General features: G+C 39.2%; 1 protein-coding gene across 1 annotated transcript in view; it reads left to right on the top strand.

Annotated features, from left to right (window-relative positions):
• Nucleotides 1-20,058, top strand: part of PDE11A (phosphodiesterase 11A) — a 434,307-nt gene that overhangs the window by 332,725 nt on the left and 81,524 nt on the right. Inside the window, exons 11-12 of the mRNA XM_036858971.1 lie at nucleotides 12,134-12,280; nucleotides 12,543-12,650. Of these exons, the coding sequence (XP_036714866.1) occupies nucleotides 12,134-12,280; nucleotides 12,543-12,650 (255 nt within the window). The remainder of the gene's footprint in view (nucleotides 1-12,133; nucleotides 12,281-12,542; nucleotides 12,651-20,058) is intronic.

Raw genomic sequence — 20,058 nt, 5'->3', positions numbered from 1 at the left:
AGAAAAAGTCTGTAAAAATACAAACACATGGAGGCTAAACAATACACTACTAAATAACGAAGAGATCACCAAAGAAATCCAAGAGGAAATCAAAAAATACCTAGAAACAAATGACAATGAAAACACGATGACCCAAAACCTATGTGATGCAGCAAAATCAGTTCTAAGAGGGAAGTTTATAGCAATACAATCCTACCTCAAGAAACAAGAAACATCTCAAATAAACAACCTAACCTTACACCTAAAGCAATTAGAGAAAGAAGAACAAAAAAAACCAAAGTTAGCAGAAGGAAAGTAATCATAAAGATCAGATCAGAAGTAAGTGAAAAAGAAATGAAGGAAACAATAGCAAAGATCAATAAAACTAAAAGCTGGTTCTTTGAGAAGTTAAAAATAATTGATAAACCATTAGCCAGGCTCATCAAGAAAAAAAGGAGAAGACTCAAATCAATAGAATTAGAAATGAAAAAGGAGAAGTAGCAACTGACACTGCAGAAATACAAAGGATCATGAGAGATTACTACAGGCAGCTATATGCCAATAAACTGGACAACCTGGAAGAAATGGACAAGTTCTTAGAAAAGCACATCCTTCCGATACTGAACCAGGAAGAAATAGAAAATATAAACAGACCAATCACAAGCACTGAAATTGAAACTGTGATTAAAAATCTTCCAACAAGGGGCTTCCCTGGTGGCGCAGTGGTTGACAATCTGCCTGCCAATGCAGGGGACACGGGTTCGAGCCCTGGTCTGGGAAGATCCCACATGCCGCGGAGCAACTGGGCCCGTGAGCCACAACTACTGAGCCTGCGCGTCTGGAGCCTGTGCTCTGCAACAAGAGAGGCCGCGATAGGGAGAGGCCCGCGCATCGTGATGAAGAGTGGCCCCCGCTTGCCGCAACTAGAGAAAGCCCTCGCACAGAAACGAAGACCCAACACAGGCAAAAATTTAAAAAATAATTAAAAAAAAAAAATCTTCCAACAAACAAAAGGCCGGGACCAGATGGCTTCACAGGTGACTTCTATCAAACATTTAGAGAAGAGCTAACACCTTTCCTTCTCAAACTCCTCCAAAATGTAGCAGAGGGAGGAACACTCCCAAACTCATTCTATGAGGCTACCATCGCCCTGATCTCAAAACCAGACAAAGATGTCACAAAGAAAGAAAACTACAGGCCAATATCACTGATGAACATAGATGCAAAAATCCTCAACAAAATACTAGCAAACAGAATCCAACAGCCCATTAAAAAGGTAATATACCATTATCCCAGGAATGCAAGGATTCTTCCATATATGCAAATTAATCAATGTGATAAACCATATTAACAAACTGAAGAATAAAAACCATATGATCATTTCAATAGGTGCGGAAAAAGCTTCCCACAAAATTCAGCACCCATTTATGATAAAAACCCTCCAGAAAGTAGGCATAGAGAGAACTTACCTCAACATAATACAGGCCATATATGACAAACCCACAGCTAACATCATTCTCAATGGTGAAAAACTGAAACCATTTCCACTAAGATCAGGAAGAAGACAAAGTTGCCTAGTCTCACCACTAGTATTCAACATAGTTTTGGAAGTTTTAGCCACAGCAATTAGAGAAGAAGAAGAAATTAAAGGAATCCAAATCAGAAGAGAAGAAGTAAAACTGTCACTGTTTGCAGATGACATGGTACTATACATAGAGAATCCTAAAAATGCTACCAGAAAACTTCTAGAGCTAATCAATGAATTTGGTAAAGTAGCAGGATACAAATTTAATGCACAGAAATCTCTTGCATTCCTATACACTAATGATGAAAAGTCTGAAAGAGAAATTAAGGAAACACTCCCATTTACCACTGCAACAAAAAGAATAAAATACCTAGAAATAAACCTACCTAAGGAGACAAAAGACCTGTATGCAGAAAACTATAAGACACTGATAAAAGAAATTAAAGATGATCCAAACAGATGGAGAGAAATACCATGTTCTTGGATTGGAAGAATCAACATTTTGAAAATGACTCTACTACCCCAAGCAATCTACAGATTCATGCAATCCCTATCAAACTACCAGTGGCCTTTTTCACAGAACTAGAACAAAAAATTTCACAATTTGTATGGAAACACAAAAGACCCTGAATAACCAAAGCAACCTTGAGAAAGAAAAACGGAATCAGGCTCCCTGCCTTCAGACTATACTAAAAAGCTACAGTAACCAAGACAGTATGGTGCTGGCACAAAAACAGAAATATAGATCAATGGAACAGGAGAGAAAGCCCAGAGATAAACCCACACACATATGGTCACCTGAAGTTTGATAAAAGAGGCAAGAATATACGATGGAGAAAAGACAGCCTCTTCAATAAGTGGTGCTGAGAAAACTGGACAGCTACATGGAAAAGAATGAAATTCGAACACTCCCTAACACCATACACAAAAATAAACTCAAAATGGATTAAAGACCTAAATGTAAGACCACACACTATAAAACTCTTAGAGGAAAACATAGGCAGAACACTCTATGCCATAAATCACAGCAAGATCCTTTTTGATCCACCCCCTAGAGAAATGGAAATAAAAAGAAAAATAAACAAATGGGACCTAATGAAACTTAAAAGCTTTTGCAGAGCAAAGGAAACCATAAACAAAACGAAAAGACAACCCTCAGAATGGGAGAAAATATTTGCAAACGAAGCATCTGACAAAGGATTAATCTCCAAAATATATGAGCAACTCATGCAGCCCAACATCAAAGAAACAAACTACCGAATCCAAAAATGGGCAGAAGATCTAAATAGACATTTCTCCAAAGAAGATATACAGTTTGCCAACAAACACATGAAAGGATGCTCAACATCACCAATCATTAGAGAAATGCAAATCAAAACTACAATGAGGTATCACCTCACAGCAGTCAGAATGGCCATCATCAAAAAACCTACAAACAGCAAATGCTGGAGAGGGTGTGGACAAAAGGGAACCCTCTTGCAGTGTTGGTAGGAATGTAAATTGATACAGTCACTATGGAGAACAGTATTGAATTTCCTTAAAAAACTAAAAATAGAACTACCATATGACTCAACAGTCCCACTACTGGGCATATACCCTGAGAAAACCATAATTTATAAAGAGTCATGTACCACAGTGTTCATTGCATCTCTGTTTACAATAACCAGGAGGACATGGAAGCAACCTAAGTGTCCATTGACAGATGAATGGATAAAGAAGGTGTGGCACATATATACAGTGGAATATTACTCAGCCATAAAAAGAAACGAAATTGAGTTATTTGTAGTGAGGTGGATGGACCTAGAGACTGTCATACAGAGTGAAGTAAGTCAGAAAGAGAAAAACAAATACCATATACTAACACATATATAAGGAATCTAAAAAAAAAATGGTTCTGAAGAACCTAGGGGCAGGACAGGAATAAGGACACAAATGTAGAGAATGGACTTGAGGACACGGGGAGGGGGAAGCGTAAGCTGGGACAAAGTGAGAGAGTGGCATGGACATATATACACTACCAAATGTAAAATAGATAGCTAGTGGGAAGCAGCCGCATAGCACAGGGAGATCAGCTCGGTGCTTTGTGTCCACCTAGAGGGGTGGGATCGGGAGGGTGGGAGGGAGACACAGATGGAGGGGATATGGGGATATATGTATACGTGTAGCTCGTTCACTTTGTTATACAGCAGAAACTAACACACCATTGTAAAGCAGTTATACTCCAATAAAGATATTTAAAAAAAAATAAGAAGGAATGGATGAATGGGAATGAGCTTGTACAGAAAATGGGACTTGAATTTCAATTGGCAGAGTAAGGAAGAAGTCAAACCCTGTGGGTGGAGGGGTAGAATAATCTGCAACCACAGAGGGAGAGATGAGGAAAAGGATAATAAATTGCCCATCCTGATGCATCCGTGGAAGACTAGAAGATGGTAACACTGGATGGGCAATGTAGAACCAGTTTATGAAGAGCCTTGGATACCAAGCTAAGGAATTTTACTTCCTTCAGCAAGCCACAATGAGTCCTGAAAGGCATTTAAAGAGGGAGTGACATGGTAAAAATGGTATCGGCTGAATTAAAGGGATAAAGTCTAAGTTTTAACATAAAAACGTATACTATGTTTATTATTTATTTTAATATGAGATAGAATAAGGCCTTATAATTCTTTTAAAAAAATATTTCTTCACAGTTCTTAGACATTTATATTCACTCTTAGGTTCTAAGTTTTACTGCTTCTATATATAAATCTAGCCCATGAACTGCAGAGGTTGACTATGGCATTGTTGTATGCCTGGCCCCAAGAACACGAGGAGGACTCAGATCTTCACATCACTGCCACACACACCACCAGGTGGCTTCCCAGCCTTTTGCAGCTTCTGTGTTGTGCATAGGTTGAGTGAACTGGTGTAGCCTGAGAATGTGCTGGGCCAGCATATTCTTGGTCAACTGACGGTGCACTACTGAAGCTTTATTGCTCCCTCTTTTTGGAATTCTGTATCTTTCCCATGTTTCACATGTCTTGGATAAATCTGTGAGCCACCTAAGTATCCCAGCTTTCCCTGTTCGGAAGTTGGTGTAGGTAAGCAAACTTGTACTGAGATTCAAAAGGACTTGTGTCCTCCTTTCTTGAGGAGGAATAGAAATTAGTTAAAATTTCACCCTTCACCACTGGGCAGGAGCCTGTGTGCTATCTAAACGACTACTTGTAGTACTACTGGTCCCTCTAAAGCCTGAGTGTGTGTGTGTTTTAAGCATATCTCAGCTGTGTCCCAACTATACAAGAGAAACCTTCACAGAATCCCATCCAGACAGAAGGATCCCTCATCTCCCTGCTCTCCTCCCCACCGTATCACCTGCTTGCTGCTTCCCTTATTTTACTAAGTTATCTTGTCCAGCCAAGGGTGATATTAGAGTCCCATCAATGCTGTGCTGGCGAGTCTGAGCTAAGGTCATTTGCCTGAAGTCTGCCTCTGCTCCCTCAGAGGAGAAGTTATTTTTTGCAGGATAGTCTTGGGAGTATTGAGCTGATTCTGTGTTCACAGTAATCAAAACAAAGCTAACAACTGGAGCTTATTCCAAAATCAGTTGCAAGTTTAGAGACTTCCCCCAAATGGATTCAAATAAGTACAGATCAAAACATTGTCCCTTCAAATGGATCCAGGCTGCCCATCATAAAAAATGGATCAACAGGCTAGTCATCTGGGAATCACAAACACTGCTCACGGTGCACCCAAGTTAGCTGCATAATGCGGGCATGGGAAACCCTTCGACTTGGCAGCAGTCTGCTTTTAGAGGCAATATAGTGCTTAGGCGCCAGGGTCTAGAACCAGACTCCTCAGGTTCAAATCCAACTCTGCCAATCACAACAATGCAAATTTGAACAAATTGTCTCTCATCTGTTTCAGTTGGCTCATCTATAACATGGGATTAGAAATATTCCTTACCTCTTAGGGTCCCTGTGGAAATCAAATGAGTTAATACACATAAAGTGCTAGAAGAGTGTCTGGCATGTATGTAGTAAGTGCTAAAACAGTGCTGGCAAAACACAACTTCACAGTCCCTTCCACATCACCTCAGCACAGTGTCCTGTCTTCATTATTCCATTCATCCCAGAATCCTTTGGTCCAGAGGGCTTAGTGGGTGAGTGGGTTGGATTGGCAACACAGTTCTCCTTTGAATTTCTAGGGCTGGACCACCACCCACTTTGTTGTTTCTTCCCATTTTCTGAGCATCACAAAATGTAATACTCTTGTGTTAAGGGATCCAGGATAGTATTTTAACATTTTATAGCCTCTTTGTAAAGCTACCTTTTCAGTTTTAGAGGAGACAGTTTTATGACTCCCTTTGATAACCACTTAACTATTAAGACCCAAACAAAGAAGAGGAATGGTCAAAGGGTATCAGGTACCCCCAGACAGCTAGAGTCCCACTTCTTGAACATTATTCAAATTAGCTCCAGGACTCATAATTCTGTGTTTTCGTTTATTGTTACAATAAAGTAAATGGTTCTTTTATCCAAATGTTATTTCCTGGCTATTAATTCAGTAGTTATTTTGGACTGTAGCACTCCTCTTTGATTTAGGTATATGGTACCTTATAAATATTTAAAAGTTGAAGACTGACACTTGGAGAAATTGACTTTGATTTGTTTTGTTAATATCCTATGGCTAGAGTAGTTATAGCTTTGGAAGATGTGACCCCATTCTCTACCTATCAGAAGAGATGGGGTGCATATGGCTCTATAACAAGAAAATTTGGGGATGCTCTTCTCAAATCTTTTGCAGACTAGACCTCCATGTGCACCTCCAGAGGACACACACTACTCTTTATTCTTCATAGATTTCTCCAGAAACTGCTCTTGAACCCAGGAATGTAGATGAAAACTATCCATACTTCTCAAAATAGCTGAAAATGGTCATTCCTGAAAGGCTTGGGACTTTCTCTGCACCTACAAGTGTCAGCAAGGGTTTACGACAGGGCTCAGGATGATCTGTAGACTGGTATGATTTAACTGTGGATCAATCAACCTAGTAGGGGAAAAAAGACAAGGTCAATAAGGATGGGTCTTGGTGAACCAGAGGTCATCTTACATTTTTCAACCTAATGTTCTTATTTCCTTTCCATTAACATTTCATAATGAAAAAATGCCTATATTCTTTAATTTTTAAGATAATTAAGCGAATTTAGTGCCTTTGAAGGGTAGAGGATTTATAATGGCATCAGGGAATATGCTATTAATAATCCACTAGACGGGCACCTGGAGAGCAGCAATGCAGTCTCCATCGCCATTTCTGCTCTTTGGCGACAAGCTGTAAGAGGGTTGCCAAAGCAGAACCAAACTCCTCTCCTGAAACCAGAAAGACTTGTGTCTTCTGGGACAAGGCTTCTACCCTCTTGGGAAGTGGTTTTCCAGTTGTATTTGAGTTTGAATTTGAACAAATTACAACAAGCACAGAACAGTCTAAGTACATGGCATTCTCTGTATGCAAAACCCTGAAACATGTGATGGAAGTAGAGAGTCATTCTGGAGCTTCCCTAAGGGAAAGAAGCATGCCATCTGCCTCTGAGATTTTTACAGCCTAATAAGCGACGTCAGGATGACACAAGTGAACACATGGGGACACAGAACTAGAGAAAGAGGTCTACGTGGTTGCAGCCAGGCCATGCACACAGAAACAAAGGGGCTAAATCCAAAGGCTGGATTACCTCTGCGTTCTCCAAGCTGATCATTTAAGGCACCATTTAATAAAGATAATTTCAATGATTTCTAGATAAAGATGGTAGAGTAAACACACTCATTTTCTTTTATTCCTTCCTTAAGCCCCACTAAAACAACAATAAAGGGACTTTTTTAAAGGCATAAATTCTCAAAGATAAAGAAGTTGGGAAGGGATTTAACCATGACAAAATTTTGAAAGCTAGAAAACAGATGGATGAATATTAATTCAGCAAACCCAAGAAAGCCAAAATAAGCTAAGTGGGAAAAGCTGAGAGGTAAACAGATTTATGCCAAGACCCCTCTCCCCCAAATAGCTCAGGAATTGGCTAATTAAGTACCTTTGGAAATAGGGATGAAGGTAGGGCTATAAACAAGAAAATGGAGAATCTAAGAAGCAGTTAGATCTCCAGATCCTTCATCCCACACATCCACTCCATAAAGACTGGAGGCTTATCCTCTGAAGCGGGTATGATAGCAGGTCTTTGGGATAGGGGGACAGCAGTGCAGAGCTTGAGGATAGGAATACAGGCTGGAAACAAGGGGATTGAATGAAGTAATATACCAATGCTGAGCTCCTCCAATCCCCATCCCTGTAACACCCAGAAGATTCTTCTCTGGGGAATCTGAGTAGCTAAAGAGCAAAGGCCCGAAGATACAGACATTCGGTAGCTTCCCCAAGGAAACAGGTCAGTCAGATCCCTCTTCAGAGAAGCCCCCAGAAGCTCTAATAGAAGCTTTCAGAGCCCCATTTTTAAATGGGGGCTGAAAACCAAAGATCACCACACAGCTAGGGAAAACTTCTAATACCTCTAAAGCAGTCAAATATATTAAAATGTTTAAGGAAGGATAAGCTGATTGAGAAAGAAGCTAAACCATCAACGAGTGGATTAAGAATGTATTTACCATTGTGGTGAATACATATAATGGAACAATATTCAGCCTTAGAAAAGAAGGAAATACTGTCATATGGTACAACATGGATGAACCCTGAAGACATTATTCTGTTTTTTTTTTTTAATTTTATTTATTTATTTATGGCTGTGTTGGGTCTTCGTTTCTGTGTGAAGGCTTTCTCTACTTGTGGCAAGCGGGGGCCACTCTTCATCGCGGTGCACGGGCCTCTCACTATCACGGCCTCTCTTGTTGCGGAGCACAGGCTCCAGACGCACAGGCTCAGTAATTGTGGCTCACGGGCCCAGTTGTTCCGCGGCATGTGGGATCTTCCCAGACCGGGGCACGAACCCGTGTGCCCTGCATTGGCAGGCAGATTCTCAACCACTGCGCCACCAGGGAAGCCCCTGAAGACATTATTCTAAGTGAAATAAGCCAATCACAAAAGGACAAGTACCGCATGATTCCACTTATATGAGGTATCTGAAGAAGTCAAATTCATAGAGACAGAAATGAGAATGGTGGTTGCCAGGAGGGAGGGGGAAATGGGAAGTTGTTGTTCATTGGGTACAGGGTTTCATTCACACAAGGTGAAAATGTTCTAGACATCTGTTGTACAACAATGTAAATATAGTTAACAATACTTAAAAATTAAGAGGATAAATTTATGCTATGTGTTTTCTAACCACAATAAAAAAGAGAGAGACTAAAACAAAATGAAGGGAGTGAAGTAAACTCTGAAGGGAGAAGAAAACATTAAATAGAATTATTAACATCCTCAGAATGATAAGAGGAGACGTTGAATCCAAGAAACAAAATTAAGGTGCTGTTAAAAAATTTTTTAAAACCCAGACAAAAAAGAAGAGCTCTTAGAAATGAAAACTGTGATATTAAAATATCAAGAATAAGGAGAGAAAATATTTCCTAGAAAGTAGAGAAAAAAGAAAAGAAATGAAATATAGGAGGAAACAGAGAAAAGAAAAAACCAGTCCAAAGGTCAAATAAAGGGAATTCCAGAAAAGGAACGAAGGGAAGAAATCATCAAAGAGTGCATTTTTCAATTTTTTCTAGAATTGAAGGACACACTTTTCCAGATTAAAGGGCACACCAGGTACCTAGGATTATGATTGAAAATAAACTCACACCTAGGCACATTTTCATGATATTTCAGAACTCTGGAAGCAAAAAGAAGATCCTACAAAAACAGAGAGGGAGAAGGAGTCATTTTCAAAGGTAATGGATTCACAATAGCTTCTGACTTGTCAAAAGTAACATCTAAAGCTAATAGAGAATGCCTTAAAAATTCTAATGGCATGATTTCCAACCTAGAAATTGATATCTAGACAAACTATCAATCAAATGTGACAATAATATGAAGACATTTCAGACATGCAAGCTCTCATAAATTTACCCAGCACACACACCTTTTCTTGGGAAGCTATTGGAAGACATGTCTCACCAAAATAAGGAGAGAGCCAGAAAAGAGAAAGATGTGGGATACAGAAATAAAAGAGAGATGAAGACACCCCCAAAATTATGGTGAAGAAGCATCCAGGATGAAAGCTATATACCAGGCTGAGAAGGCTGCCAGTCCAGATCACAGTTCAGAAAGTTCCAACAGAGACTTCTTCATAAAACTGATGGAATACCCAAAGTATCTGAATATTTTCACATGAGATTTAGACAATTGGTGGAGAGTTTTGAGGTTGAATTAGTGATAAGGATGGAGAAAACTAAGCGCACATTAAGGAAGACAGTTACTAACTCTGAGAATACAAAACGCTGTCAAGGAAAGGAAAAGTAATCATACTAAATTGCAATGACTTAGCTATGAATATCTTTTACAGAGTCATTATAGTATAAACCCTGAATATTGCTCTAAACCAAGTTATTATATTATTATACTGGGGAGTGAGAAGGGATAGTGTATGAGGTAGCAGAGGTTGACAGATACAGTATAAGACAGCTTCATCTTCATCTTCAATGGGGGGAAGTTAGTAGATAGTGCTTAAATCAGAAAATAATTTAAAAATAAAATCACAAGCACCTTACTTTGCCAAATACCCAAAAAAAGTGTATCTAGATGATTTGAACGTGGTTGCCTCTAGGTAAGGGAAATTTTTGGTACTGGAAGAGTTCTGCTAGTGTGTGTGTGTGTTTGTGCGCATGCACGTGTGTGTAACTAACCTTGCAGATCTAACTTACTCTTAAAACTATGTGCATGTATAACTTTGATTTTAAATTATTATTACTTTTTAAATTAATTAATTTTTTTTTTAATATTTATTTTTGGCTCTGTTGGGTCTTCGTTTCTGTGCGAGGGCTTTCTCTAGTTGCGGCAAGTGGGGGCCACTCTTCATCGCGGTGCGCAGGCCTCTCACTATCGCGGCCTCTCTTGTTGCGGAGCACAGGCTCCAGACGCGCAGGCTCAGTAGTTGTGGCTCACGGGGCTAGTTGCTCCGCGGCATGTGGGATCTTCCCAGACCAGGGCTCGAACCCGTGTCCCCTGCATTGGCAGGCAGATTCTCAACCACTGCGCCGCCAGGGAAGCCCTAAATTATTTTTTTAATATTTCTTTATTTATTTGGTTGTGCTGGGTCTTCGTTGTGGCACGCAGGATCTAGTTCCCTGACCAGGGATCAAACCCGGGCCCCCTGCATTGGGAGCGTGGAGTCTTAGCCACTGGACCACCAGGGAAGTCCCTGATTTTAAATTATTTTTAAAGCAAAAAGCAAGGTGTTAAAAGTGCTTCGCATGAGGCCAGGAACTCCAAACAAGGACACCTACACACAAAGACTATTTCCACCACCACCGTGTTTGAATTTCACAAGCCTTACCTTTTTCATTCCAAGGAGCTAGATTCTACAAATACGTTAATATAGTAAAATGATTCACTGAAAGATAAGCTGATTAATTTTTAACAAAAATAAACAATCAGCAGAATAGCAGGCAAATTGTCCCATAATGTATGTATTTGTTCATTGTTCTTCCATGTTGTGGTGAATAACCAGTGTTTGGATTTTAGCCTAGAGGTGTGTGCTCCTATGGAGGAGCATGGGGCTGAGAAGGAAGGATTGATTCAGTGGTTTCTGGGATGCTTAGAGTGAGCAGAGTTGGATTTCATTGCTCGGCCAAAGTGGTCCCAGGGCATAAATTACTCTTTGGGTAGTTTACACCCAGTGAATAGACTAGGAATATGAATACCGAATGGTCCCTGATAATCTGAAAACATAGAAATGATTCCCTTACCAAGAGTGGCCCAGTGAAACCAGCAAAAATAATTATTCCCAAAGACTTTTTATGCCCTTTAAGTTTGTGTAGGGCAACTGACTGACAGCTGCTTAACATGAGTGTTTTGAAAACACTGAATATGTACGACCAGTATTATAATTACGTTGTGATGTTTTTATAGAATGACACTAAACTATATTGCAAATTTATTCCTTCAATGAAACATATGCTCCAAACATCTCTATCCTATTAAGAAACACATTTTGCACTAGAAATGTGCTGTCTGATCCTTTCCATCTTTCTGAATATGCAGAACATGTGTGTAACAAAGAGCAAGTACACAGCTACAGGATATAAGGATGCAAGAAACAAGGCAAAGTGGTGTATTCCCATGTCCTTCTCCTGAATAGTGGCAATTAAAATTCACAGCTGCTGGCTGCCCAGATGTTTCTTGTGTTTAGTGTTCTGTAATATGCATCAGAATATACTGCATGACTGCAGTTTCAGTAAACTAGACTGCTTTGTATTCTAAATTCTGCAGACTAGATCCAGTGTGTATATTTTTTCTTCAGATTAGCTTCCCTCTCCCCTACCCCCTTCATTTGCTTGGGGCATTAGCAGTTCAGAAACAAAAGACATTTCCAGCTCAAACTTTAGCTGTATCAGAGTGTAAGTGCAGGTCAGGTCTGATTTATGTGTCACGTCTGATAAGCAGGAGAGGAGAGCAAGATGAAGGGTTTGGGAAAGCTGGTGAACTTGGCTTGACTTATGTCTTCTGCTTTTGTAGGCAGCCAACATCCCTTTGGTGTCAGAACTTGCCATCAACGACATACACTTTGATGACTTTTCTCTCGACGTTGACGCCATGATCACGGCTGCTCTTCGGATGTTCATGGAGCTGGGGATGGTACAGAAATTTAAAATCGACTATGAGGTAAGATGTTCTGTCATGGGCGATCCCAGGAGTGCACCTGGAACAACATGGTAGCCACTTTGAGCCTCAGGTTTCCCAAATACAAATTGGGGAAGTTAATACTTTCCCTGCACACCTGGTGGGATTACCGTGAGAATCGTGTGAGATGTTTGTGGAAGGACTTCGACGGTTGAGGGTTACTCAGACAGAAGACATCATTTTGGTAATGGTCCACCGGAGATACATACAACTTCCTGACATAACCTTTCCCTTCCCATTTCAGACACTGTGTAGGTGGCTTCTGACAGTAAGGAAAAATTATCGGATGGTTCTGTACCACAACTGGAGACATGCCTTCAACGTGTGCCAGCTGATGTTCGCGATGTTAACTGTAAGTGTGTTCGGTGACGATGGAAGGTCATCTGTCATTTGTGAGGACCTACATACAGACTTCCCCTTCACGTTCCCGTTTCTCTGACAAATTGCCCTGTGACTTATTTTATGTTGGAACTTACCTACCCTGGTGATGGGTGTCTATATTTCACAATGATCTCTGAGCTTTAAGGCTGTAAAATCACTGACACCTTGAAGCAGGTGTAGTCTTAGAATGATTGCTTTAGTCTCTTTTTAATGTTTTATCTTGGGAAACTGTTTTTTTTAACAAAAGAAATGCTTGGATTTTCAAAGCAATCTTTTTGCAGAGGATATGGGGATGAATGACTAAACAAAGAGATCCACTGGTTAAGACTTTCTAGGCTGGTAGAAAGCCAAAGAAGGGGTGTGTGAACATTACGTCCAGGGACACGGGAATCCTGAGAGATGCATATCTGAGAGAAGGTCCAGGGAGGCCCCGGGAAGGAAGGAGAAGGAGTGAATGCTCTCAGGGTTTAGGGGTACACTAGGCTTCAAACCTTTGCTCCAGGTGCCGTAACTCAGTTAATGTGGCCAGTCTGTTTTAATGGAGACAGCCAGGGCAGCTGGCCAGACGTAAGCCTTGGAATTTAATCTAAAAGGAAATGTTTGTGGCAAAGACTGAAACAAAATCCTCTATTCACCTCCATTTGCTGGCAAAAAATAAGGCTTGTTTTGGTTTTATTTGCACTTACACTGTTAAGCTATCATCAAGTAAAATGGTTTCTGGCTTAAATATATTGGTTTCTTTGGCCTCCTGGTGACATATACATATATATGTGCCCATATGTGTGTGTGTAAACATATTTACCACACACACAAAAAAGAGAAGACCTGTTTTGGATTCTCATAACATAAATTCAAATACCTTACATCTTTGCACCCAGATTAAAATTTAAACCCAAAAGAAGGAACTCCAAATGACATTTTCCTTTGGTCCACATGAAGGAAGACTTCTGTTCCTTCCTCATGAAATGTTCTGCCCCCTTCTCTGCCTACTAAAATTTTACTCATTCTTTAAAAGGCGTTGATCTAATGCCAGTTTTCCCGTGAAGTCTTTGCTTTCCATTAATTATCAATTTCAGTAATCATCAGCAATCATCAGTAATTACTTACTTCTCTGCACTGTGCCTAGTACAACACATCTTTCTTTCTGCTGTGTATTTTAAGTTAAAGATCTCTCATTCTCCTATAAAGTAAGCAGCTTGAGGCTAAAGAGATAATTTGTTGTTCCTGCAATAATCTTAATTTATCTATCTGTTGAGATCATCACCAGCACCCTATACTCAATCATGTACTTGGTAGGTTTTCAACAAATTTGTGTTGGATTGACTTGAACTCAAATGCACATGTAGCATAAGAAGATGAGACCAAAATGTCTTCATTTTTATACTAAAGGACTTGTTTTTTGGGTCCTCAACTGCTTAAGGAGCAGGGAGAATAACCTGGAAAAACTGGACTGGCCCCGTCTCGCTGTAACATACACCATGAAAGCAGCCAAGTGAGGAAGGAAGATGCTTTGAGCTGTGAGCCTTAATTGCTCAAGTGCCAAAATTACATGAAAAAAAACCCCAAAAAAACCCTTTCGTCTTGCTTTTCCATATCAGACCTCAGTAGACAAGGAATAACTTTCTGTATGCAGAGTTTATGTACATGGCTCACAGAGGACATTTAATAAAGAAATTATTAACCTGTTATTTTGGAAAACATATGGATTTGTGGTGAATTCCCAAAATAAGCGGGAACCTTGTTCAACAAAGGGTTAGAGATGTCAAAAGCAGAGATAGATTTTACGACAAGCCTTAAAATAGTTGGGATGGGGGAAGCTGGCAAGAGCTTCGGGGTCAGGTGGACACTTAGGAGAAAATGGAATCCATACCCAGTTTTCTTCGGTAAATGTTTCCACAATATGGACAATCTTGAACCTTTTCGAGAAATTGAAGACAGCAGAACTCTCAAACTATGTCAACCACAATGGAGGTACTCTTACTGACAAAATATTTCAAGAGTATAGTTGTTTTTGCAAGTCCACTCAGCAACCTTGAAGAGTATCACTGTTTGAGAAAGTCTGGGTTTTGTTTTTGTATTAATACTAGCTCAAAAAGAGAAGAATTCACTCTTAAAGTTCTCCTGGTTGGGGGTGGGGCTGGGGGGTAGGGTGGGCAGAGGTTGCAAAATAAAAACATGACTTTGGGAAAAATACATTGGTGAATGTTATTTTTTTCTCCCTCACATTGAATAGAATAGCCACATCTGGAAAAGATACTATTTTCTGCTCATTAAATGTTGCTGAACTTGACTAAGGGTTTCAGGAGGTTGAAAATGTCAACTTTTGTTTGTCCCTAACACAAGCAGTCTCCTCTCCAACTTGACCATGGGCAGCCTGGTTAATCAGAATTTTTTCACTAAGAAAATAATTATAGAAATAACAAATATTACTTGATCAGGGAAGAAAAAGTGAACTTAATTCCCTCATCAATTCTAACTTCTGGAATACGACCTCAGTAGGCAAAGTGGCAAAATGATAACCTACTTTTCTCCATGAGTGGGCACTAATGCTTCAGGTACTCCTGAAGACTGTTAGGGTCTTTCACTGTTTTGTTCTCATCAGTGATTTTATTTCCATTCTAGTTATCTCATATTCCATTTGTATGTGTTGAGTTAGAACCAAAAAATGAAAGTAAAAAATCATCATACATTAACCCCTGGATTCATTCATTCAGCCTGAGTCACAAAGCCAAGAAAGCATGGCGCATGTGCACGAAATTTTCCTCTAGATGGCACTCCAAGGCAAAGTTTCCCAGCCAGTTGCCTGGAAAGTAGGAGTGGGTGGGGGGGCGGGGGGGGGGGGACCTTACCAACATTCCCTGAAAATGCTTCTTTTCTTCTAAGACAAGAAATACTGAGACACACACGCCACACTCTTTTCTTAAAAGAGACACCAACAAAGCCAGTGTGTCTGAAAAGAGCCCCTCCTATCAAGACGGACCTGTATTAGGGCTGCCTCCTTGCCCGCAGAGGCTATTAGTGTGAATAGTACGGCACTCTCCATGTGTCTAACATCTGTGGGTGTGTATTCTTCCAAGCCCATTGTCTCTGGGAATGGGAAGATGCACATTTGTGTGTCATTGATGAGCAAAGTATGACACGATGTACAACAGAGCAAGCAAATTATACGTATAAGAACCGGTTTCCCAACCTTTAACCCTAAAATAATTTCAGACACAGAATATAAAGTTATTCATTCATTCATGAATGAATGAATTCATTCATTCATAATCATGTTTTGCAAAAGTATTCCACCTCATGTTTAGGTAACAAAGAGGTTTTGTTCCTTTAGAAATTAAAAAGAAAAAGAACAAACTGCATTGTAGGATAGGCAATTTGATGTATAAACGGTGGAAATTTAGTTCACTGGGAATCCTGTTAATGACTTATTAAATTATTACAAGCCTCTGGCCTGAAATTCCAAATATTAAAATGAAAGCTTCAATCTTATTCTTTGCTTCTAAAGAGATATTTAGGTAGTTAAAATTTACCAAATATTTTTAATTCCTCGGATAAATGCAGTCTGCAGTGCCAGTTACTATTTGTGGTTAAAACAGGGAATAAAAACCTGCAGATAGATCAAGAATAATTATACAAATTCTCTTTATTTATAGAAGCTTGTAGAATAAATATTCCAGCAAGCACATACATAATGAAAGACGATAAGCACATTTCTTATATGCACAATGTAGACCAGATACAGGAACCGACCATGCTTTTGTTTGTATTCTGTCAAATAAAAAGGCATGTGGTGATGCCAAGGTTGCAGAGGCGTTTTTCGGTTTTATAAATGATGTATGAGCTCTGACAGATTTAGTCAGATTTAATCTGACAGATTTCTGATATGGAAAAACAGGTTTCCTTAAGAGTCAGTATTCTTCACTATCCCATAAATGTACTCATTAGCACTTTGGGCCGCGCCCAGTATCCTGTAGGGCTCAATAAAGATTCACTGAATGAGTGGATTCAGCTTAGGGTGATATTATTCAGGGACCCATGCTGCTCAGTGTCCAGTTTTTCAAAAAACTATAAAATGATGAACAACTATCATTGCTAGAAATCTTGTTCTTTCTTCCTGTCGCACTAAGGTTCAGCTAGGGTTCATATAGAATATTATGATCTTGTAGAATTCACTGCATATGAAAAGAGACGAGCACATGATCACATTAAAATTTATGGTGGTGCTGGCGGCCTGGTGCTGGTTGGGAATTGCAGTTAAACACTAACAATAACCAAGTATCTCAGCAAACACATTGACACCTCCTGACATTTACTGGGGGCTTCTTAAATCTTAAATGTGGAGGTAGCGCATTTAAGTCCATATTTGGGTTGTCAACAAGGTTATTTTCAGAGATAAGCCGAGCCATTTTACTGATAATTCAAACTAGAGAGCAGAAGGGACGTTTAGGAAGAAAAATCCGTCCTGTTCACTAGCTTGAGGATAATGTGCTGTCCTCTGTCTGCCGTTTGCAGGGAAGTCCTTGATTTTTGAGGTAGAAAATTCCTTCTGGAAGGAGATCTTAGAAGCACAGTTGTAATTCTTCCTCCCCTTCCAACCCAGAGAAGGACAGAACTAGTTGAATTTTCAAATAAAATATTTTTGCTCAATAACCAGAATCCTAATCTTGACGGAAATCTAGTTTCTTTGTAGATTGTAACGTTGGAAGGTACAAAGAGATCTACGGTTTTGTTCTGTAATTCACAGTAACAAAGTAACAAACAATAACAGTATTTATTTATCATCAAACATCACTTTACATTGCATTTCCTTATCACTATAAGTAGTAACTAGTTATATTTACTTTAAAATAAATAGCAGCATTATCAGAATAATACAATAAAATCTGTATGTTAGAAACACCGATTCTTTAATCGTCATGTAGGTATATCTTGAATTCCAATGTAACTTCAAAGAAGGCAAATTTTTAATTTAGGAAAGGAGTGATTTTTAATGCTTTTGCAGAATAGCAGCACTGGGCACTATGGAGCTAATTAATTTGAATACTGTGTTTAAATTACATTTAAGACTCTGGCTTTTAATCATTTAAGAAGGGTTCTATTTTTATTCTCTCTGGCCACCTCTCAGAGCTCCAGTGAGGCACCCCATGCTTCTAGCTGACATTCCCTTTATCCACACTTATTTTACAAAAGGAAAAAGGCAAAGCCGCACATACTTAATAACCTGGTGTGCTAATAATCAAACAAACAATTGGGCAGAAGGATAATGCAATCCATTTCCTCACACAGGAGCGTACCCTCCATAACTCACTTTAAGCGCTGCCATTCGTGAGTTATGGGTCATTCCCTTTCTAGTGAAAATAAATTCTCCCGCACCATCAGCCAGAGCTGAGTATTTTTCTTAGGACACGTAAATTGTAAAAGTGTATGAACATAATCATGCCGGTGTTTCGGGGAGAGTATAAGCTCTTGTCCATGGACACAGGCTTGTCAGGAAATGTTTGTGGTTTCAGGGCTGGGGCTGCCTAGTTACAATATAGGATTTTTGATTACAGTGAATTTATTCCTGAGATTTTTACGGTGTTGGTAAACTGCTTAATCTGTCACTCTGTATTTTATGACGCCAGCCAAATCCTCCAGGTCAGGGAGACCCAGGAGTAGAGCCCCAGTCATTTTTCACAGCCTCCATTTTCCATGGTTTATGACTTAGTAGCAGCACCTTCTTGAGGCTGAAACTTGGCACGTAAGGGTGTCAAGCTGGGAACTTTTAAAAGTTCTTTTTCACTAGTCTTGTGTTTAATTTTAGCTCAATGATGCCTAATAAAAATTTGGGTAAGTTTCGAAGAGGCCTCATATTCTTGAAATTCATCAACCAGGCTTTTTTGCGGCACTTGGCGAGGACTGTCTGTCTGCACAATTAACGTGCACCAGGTGATCTGCTTCATTTTCTGTGCTCACACACCGCATGTTATATTATATTCAATTCACTCGTAATTTATCATAAAATATAATCCATATTTCTAAACATGAAAAAACATGCTATCTTTATCCAAAAAATCATAAAGCGCATATATTCTTAGTATTGCAAACTGAGTCCTTAAGAATCTAATATGGTTTTTCTTTTGTCTCTTTTTGAAATACAGTATGCATGCTACATACATGTAGCTTTGTTTTTTGTATTATCTAAATTGAAGTAAAAAACTCAATTTTAAAAAAAAAAAAACCTCAATTTTTAAAGTCTTAAGATAGTTACTCTGAAATTTTCCTTTTACCGTTTGTATTTGTTTTCACACATTTTATCGAAATATGAGAGCAGAGATATATTGACTGATTTTTCTTTGACCACATCAAGACCTCTTGAGAATGAAATAAAGAGTATTGACAGATGCCAGAGGTTTGCCTTGAAATATTCTAGCAAACAAACAAAACCGTGCATGTGAAGAGATAGCTGAAACAAGATAGCGGAACATGGCTTCCTCCTGAAGTTAGGTAATGAGTACATGGGGGTTCAATACAGAATTCTATTTTTCATATGCTTTTAACTTTACAAAGTAGCTGATTTTATAAAATTAGGATAACAAGTAGGTTAAAAATTAAGTCAAGGAGGTGGTTAAAAAATAACTAAATAAAATTGATTACAATCAATTCATTTTTTAAAATTCATGCATCATCTACTCAAACATACATACTTGTACCAGTTTTGCTGCCTTGCCATTCTGAGACTTACAAGCATTTGCAATATCATTTGAGATTCAGAGACAAGTTGTGTCCAAAACATGACTTAGGTTTTGCAATTTGATGATAAGTGCCTTCAGGAGCTTCTGGTTGTAAAAGAAAGTATGTAAGTGTAGACTGTAAGGTCTTCCCAACTCTGAGCTTGATAAGGAAAGGACTATTGTGGACTTAAATCAGTATTTAATTAATGCCAAATCAATAATTGACTAATATCTTGAGAAGAAAGAGAAGCAAATTTGATCAAAACTATCCGACTCCCGTGGAAATCAGACAGACTACAACTGGTTTGTGTTGTTATCGCGTGCTTTTGTGAAGGAGACATGTAAACATGGTGCTGGTGGTTGGTGGTCCCCTAACAGCTGGTAAGGTTCTGATGTCTGGACCTGAAAATGGGACTGAAGTGCCTCGTTTTCAGCCTAGCAGACCCAAATATTGGCAGACAAACATTTCTGTAAACACCAAGGGAGTATGACCGTTAAATCTAGATGCTATGGTTTGTCCAGTAGGGGTTTTTCCCGCAATGGAAGATTGCGCTTGTGTGAATATCTGTTCTTCTCCCCCTTGTGTTTTCATCACCCATTATCTCTGGTTGGCAAAGACAGGATCTTTTTTAAAAGGAAGATAGGATATGGCATTAAGCATAAATG

Source organism: Balaenoptera musculus, chromosome 7 (genome assembly GCF_009873245.2).
Source record: "Balaenoptera musculus isolate JJ_BM4_2016_0621 chromosome 7, mBalMus1.pri.v3, whole genome shotgun sequence".
In the NCBI taxonomy this organism is placed as follows: domain Eukaryota; kingdom Metazoa; phylum Chordata; class Mammalia; order Artiodactyla; family Balaenopteridae; genus Balaenoptera; species Balaenoptera musculus.
This window is presented reverse-complemented; position numbering and strand designations above follow the sequence as displayed.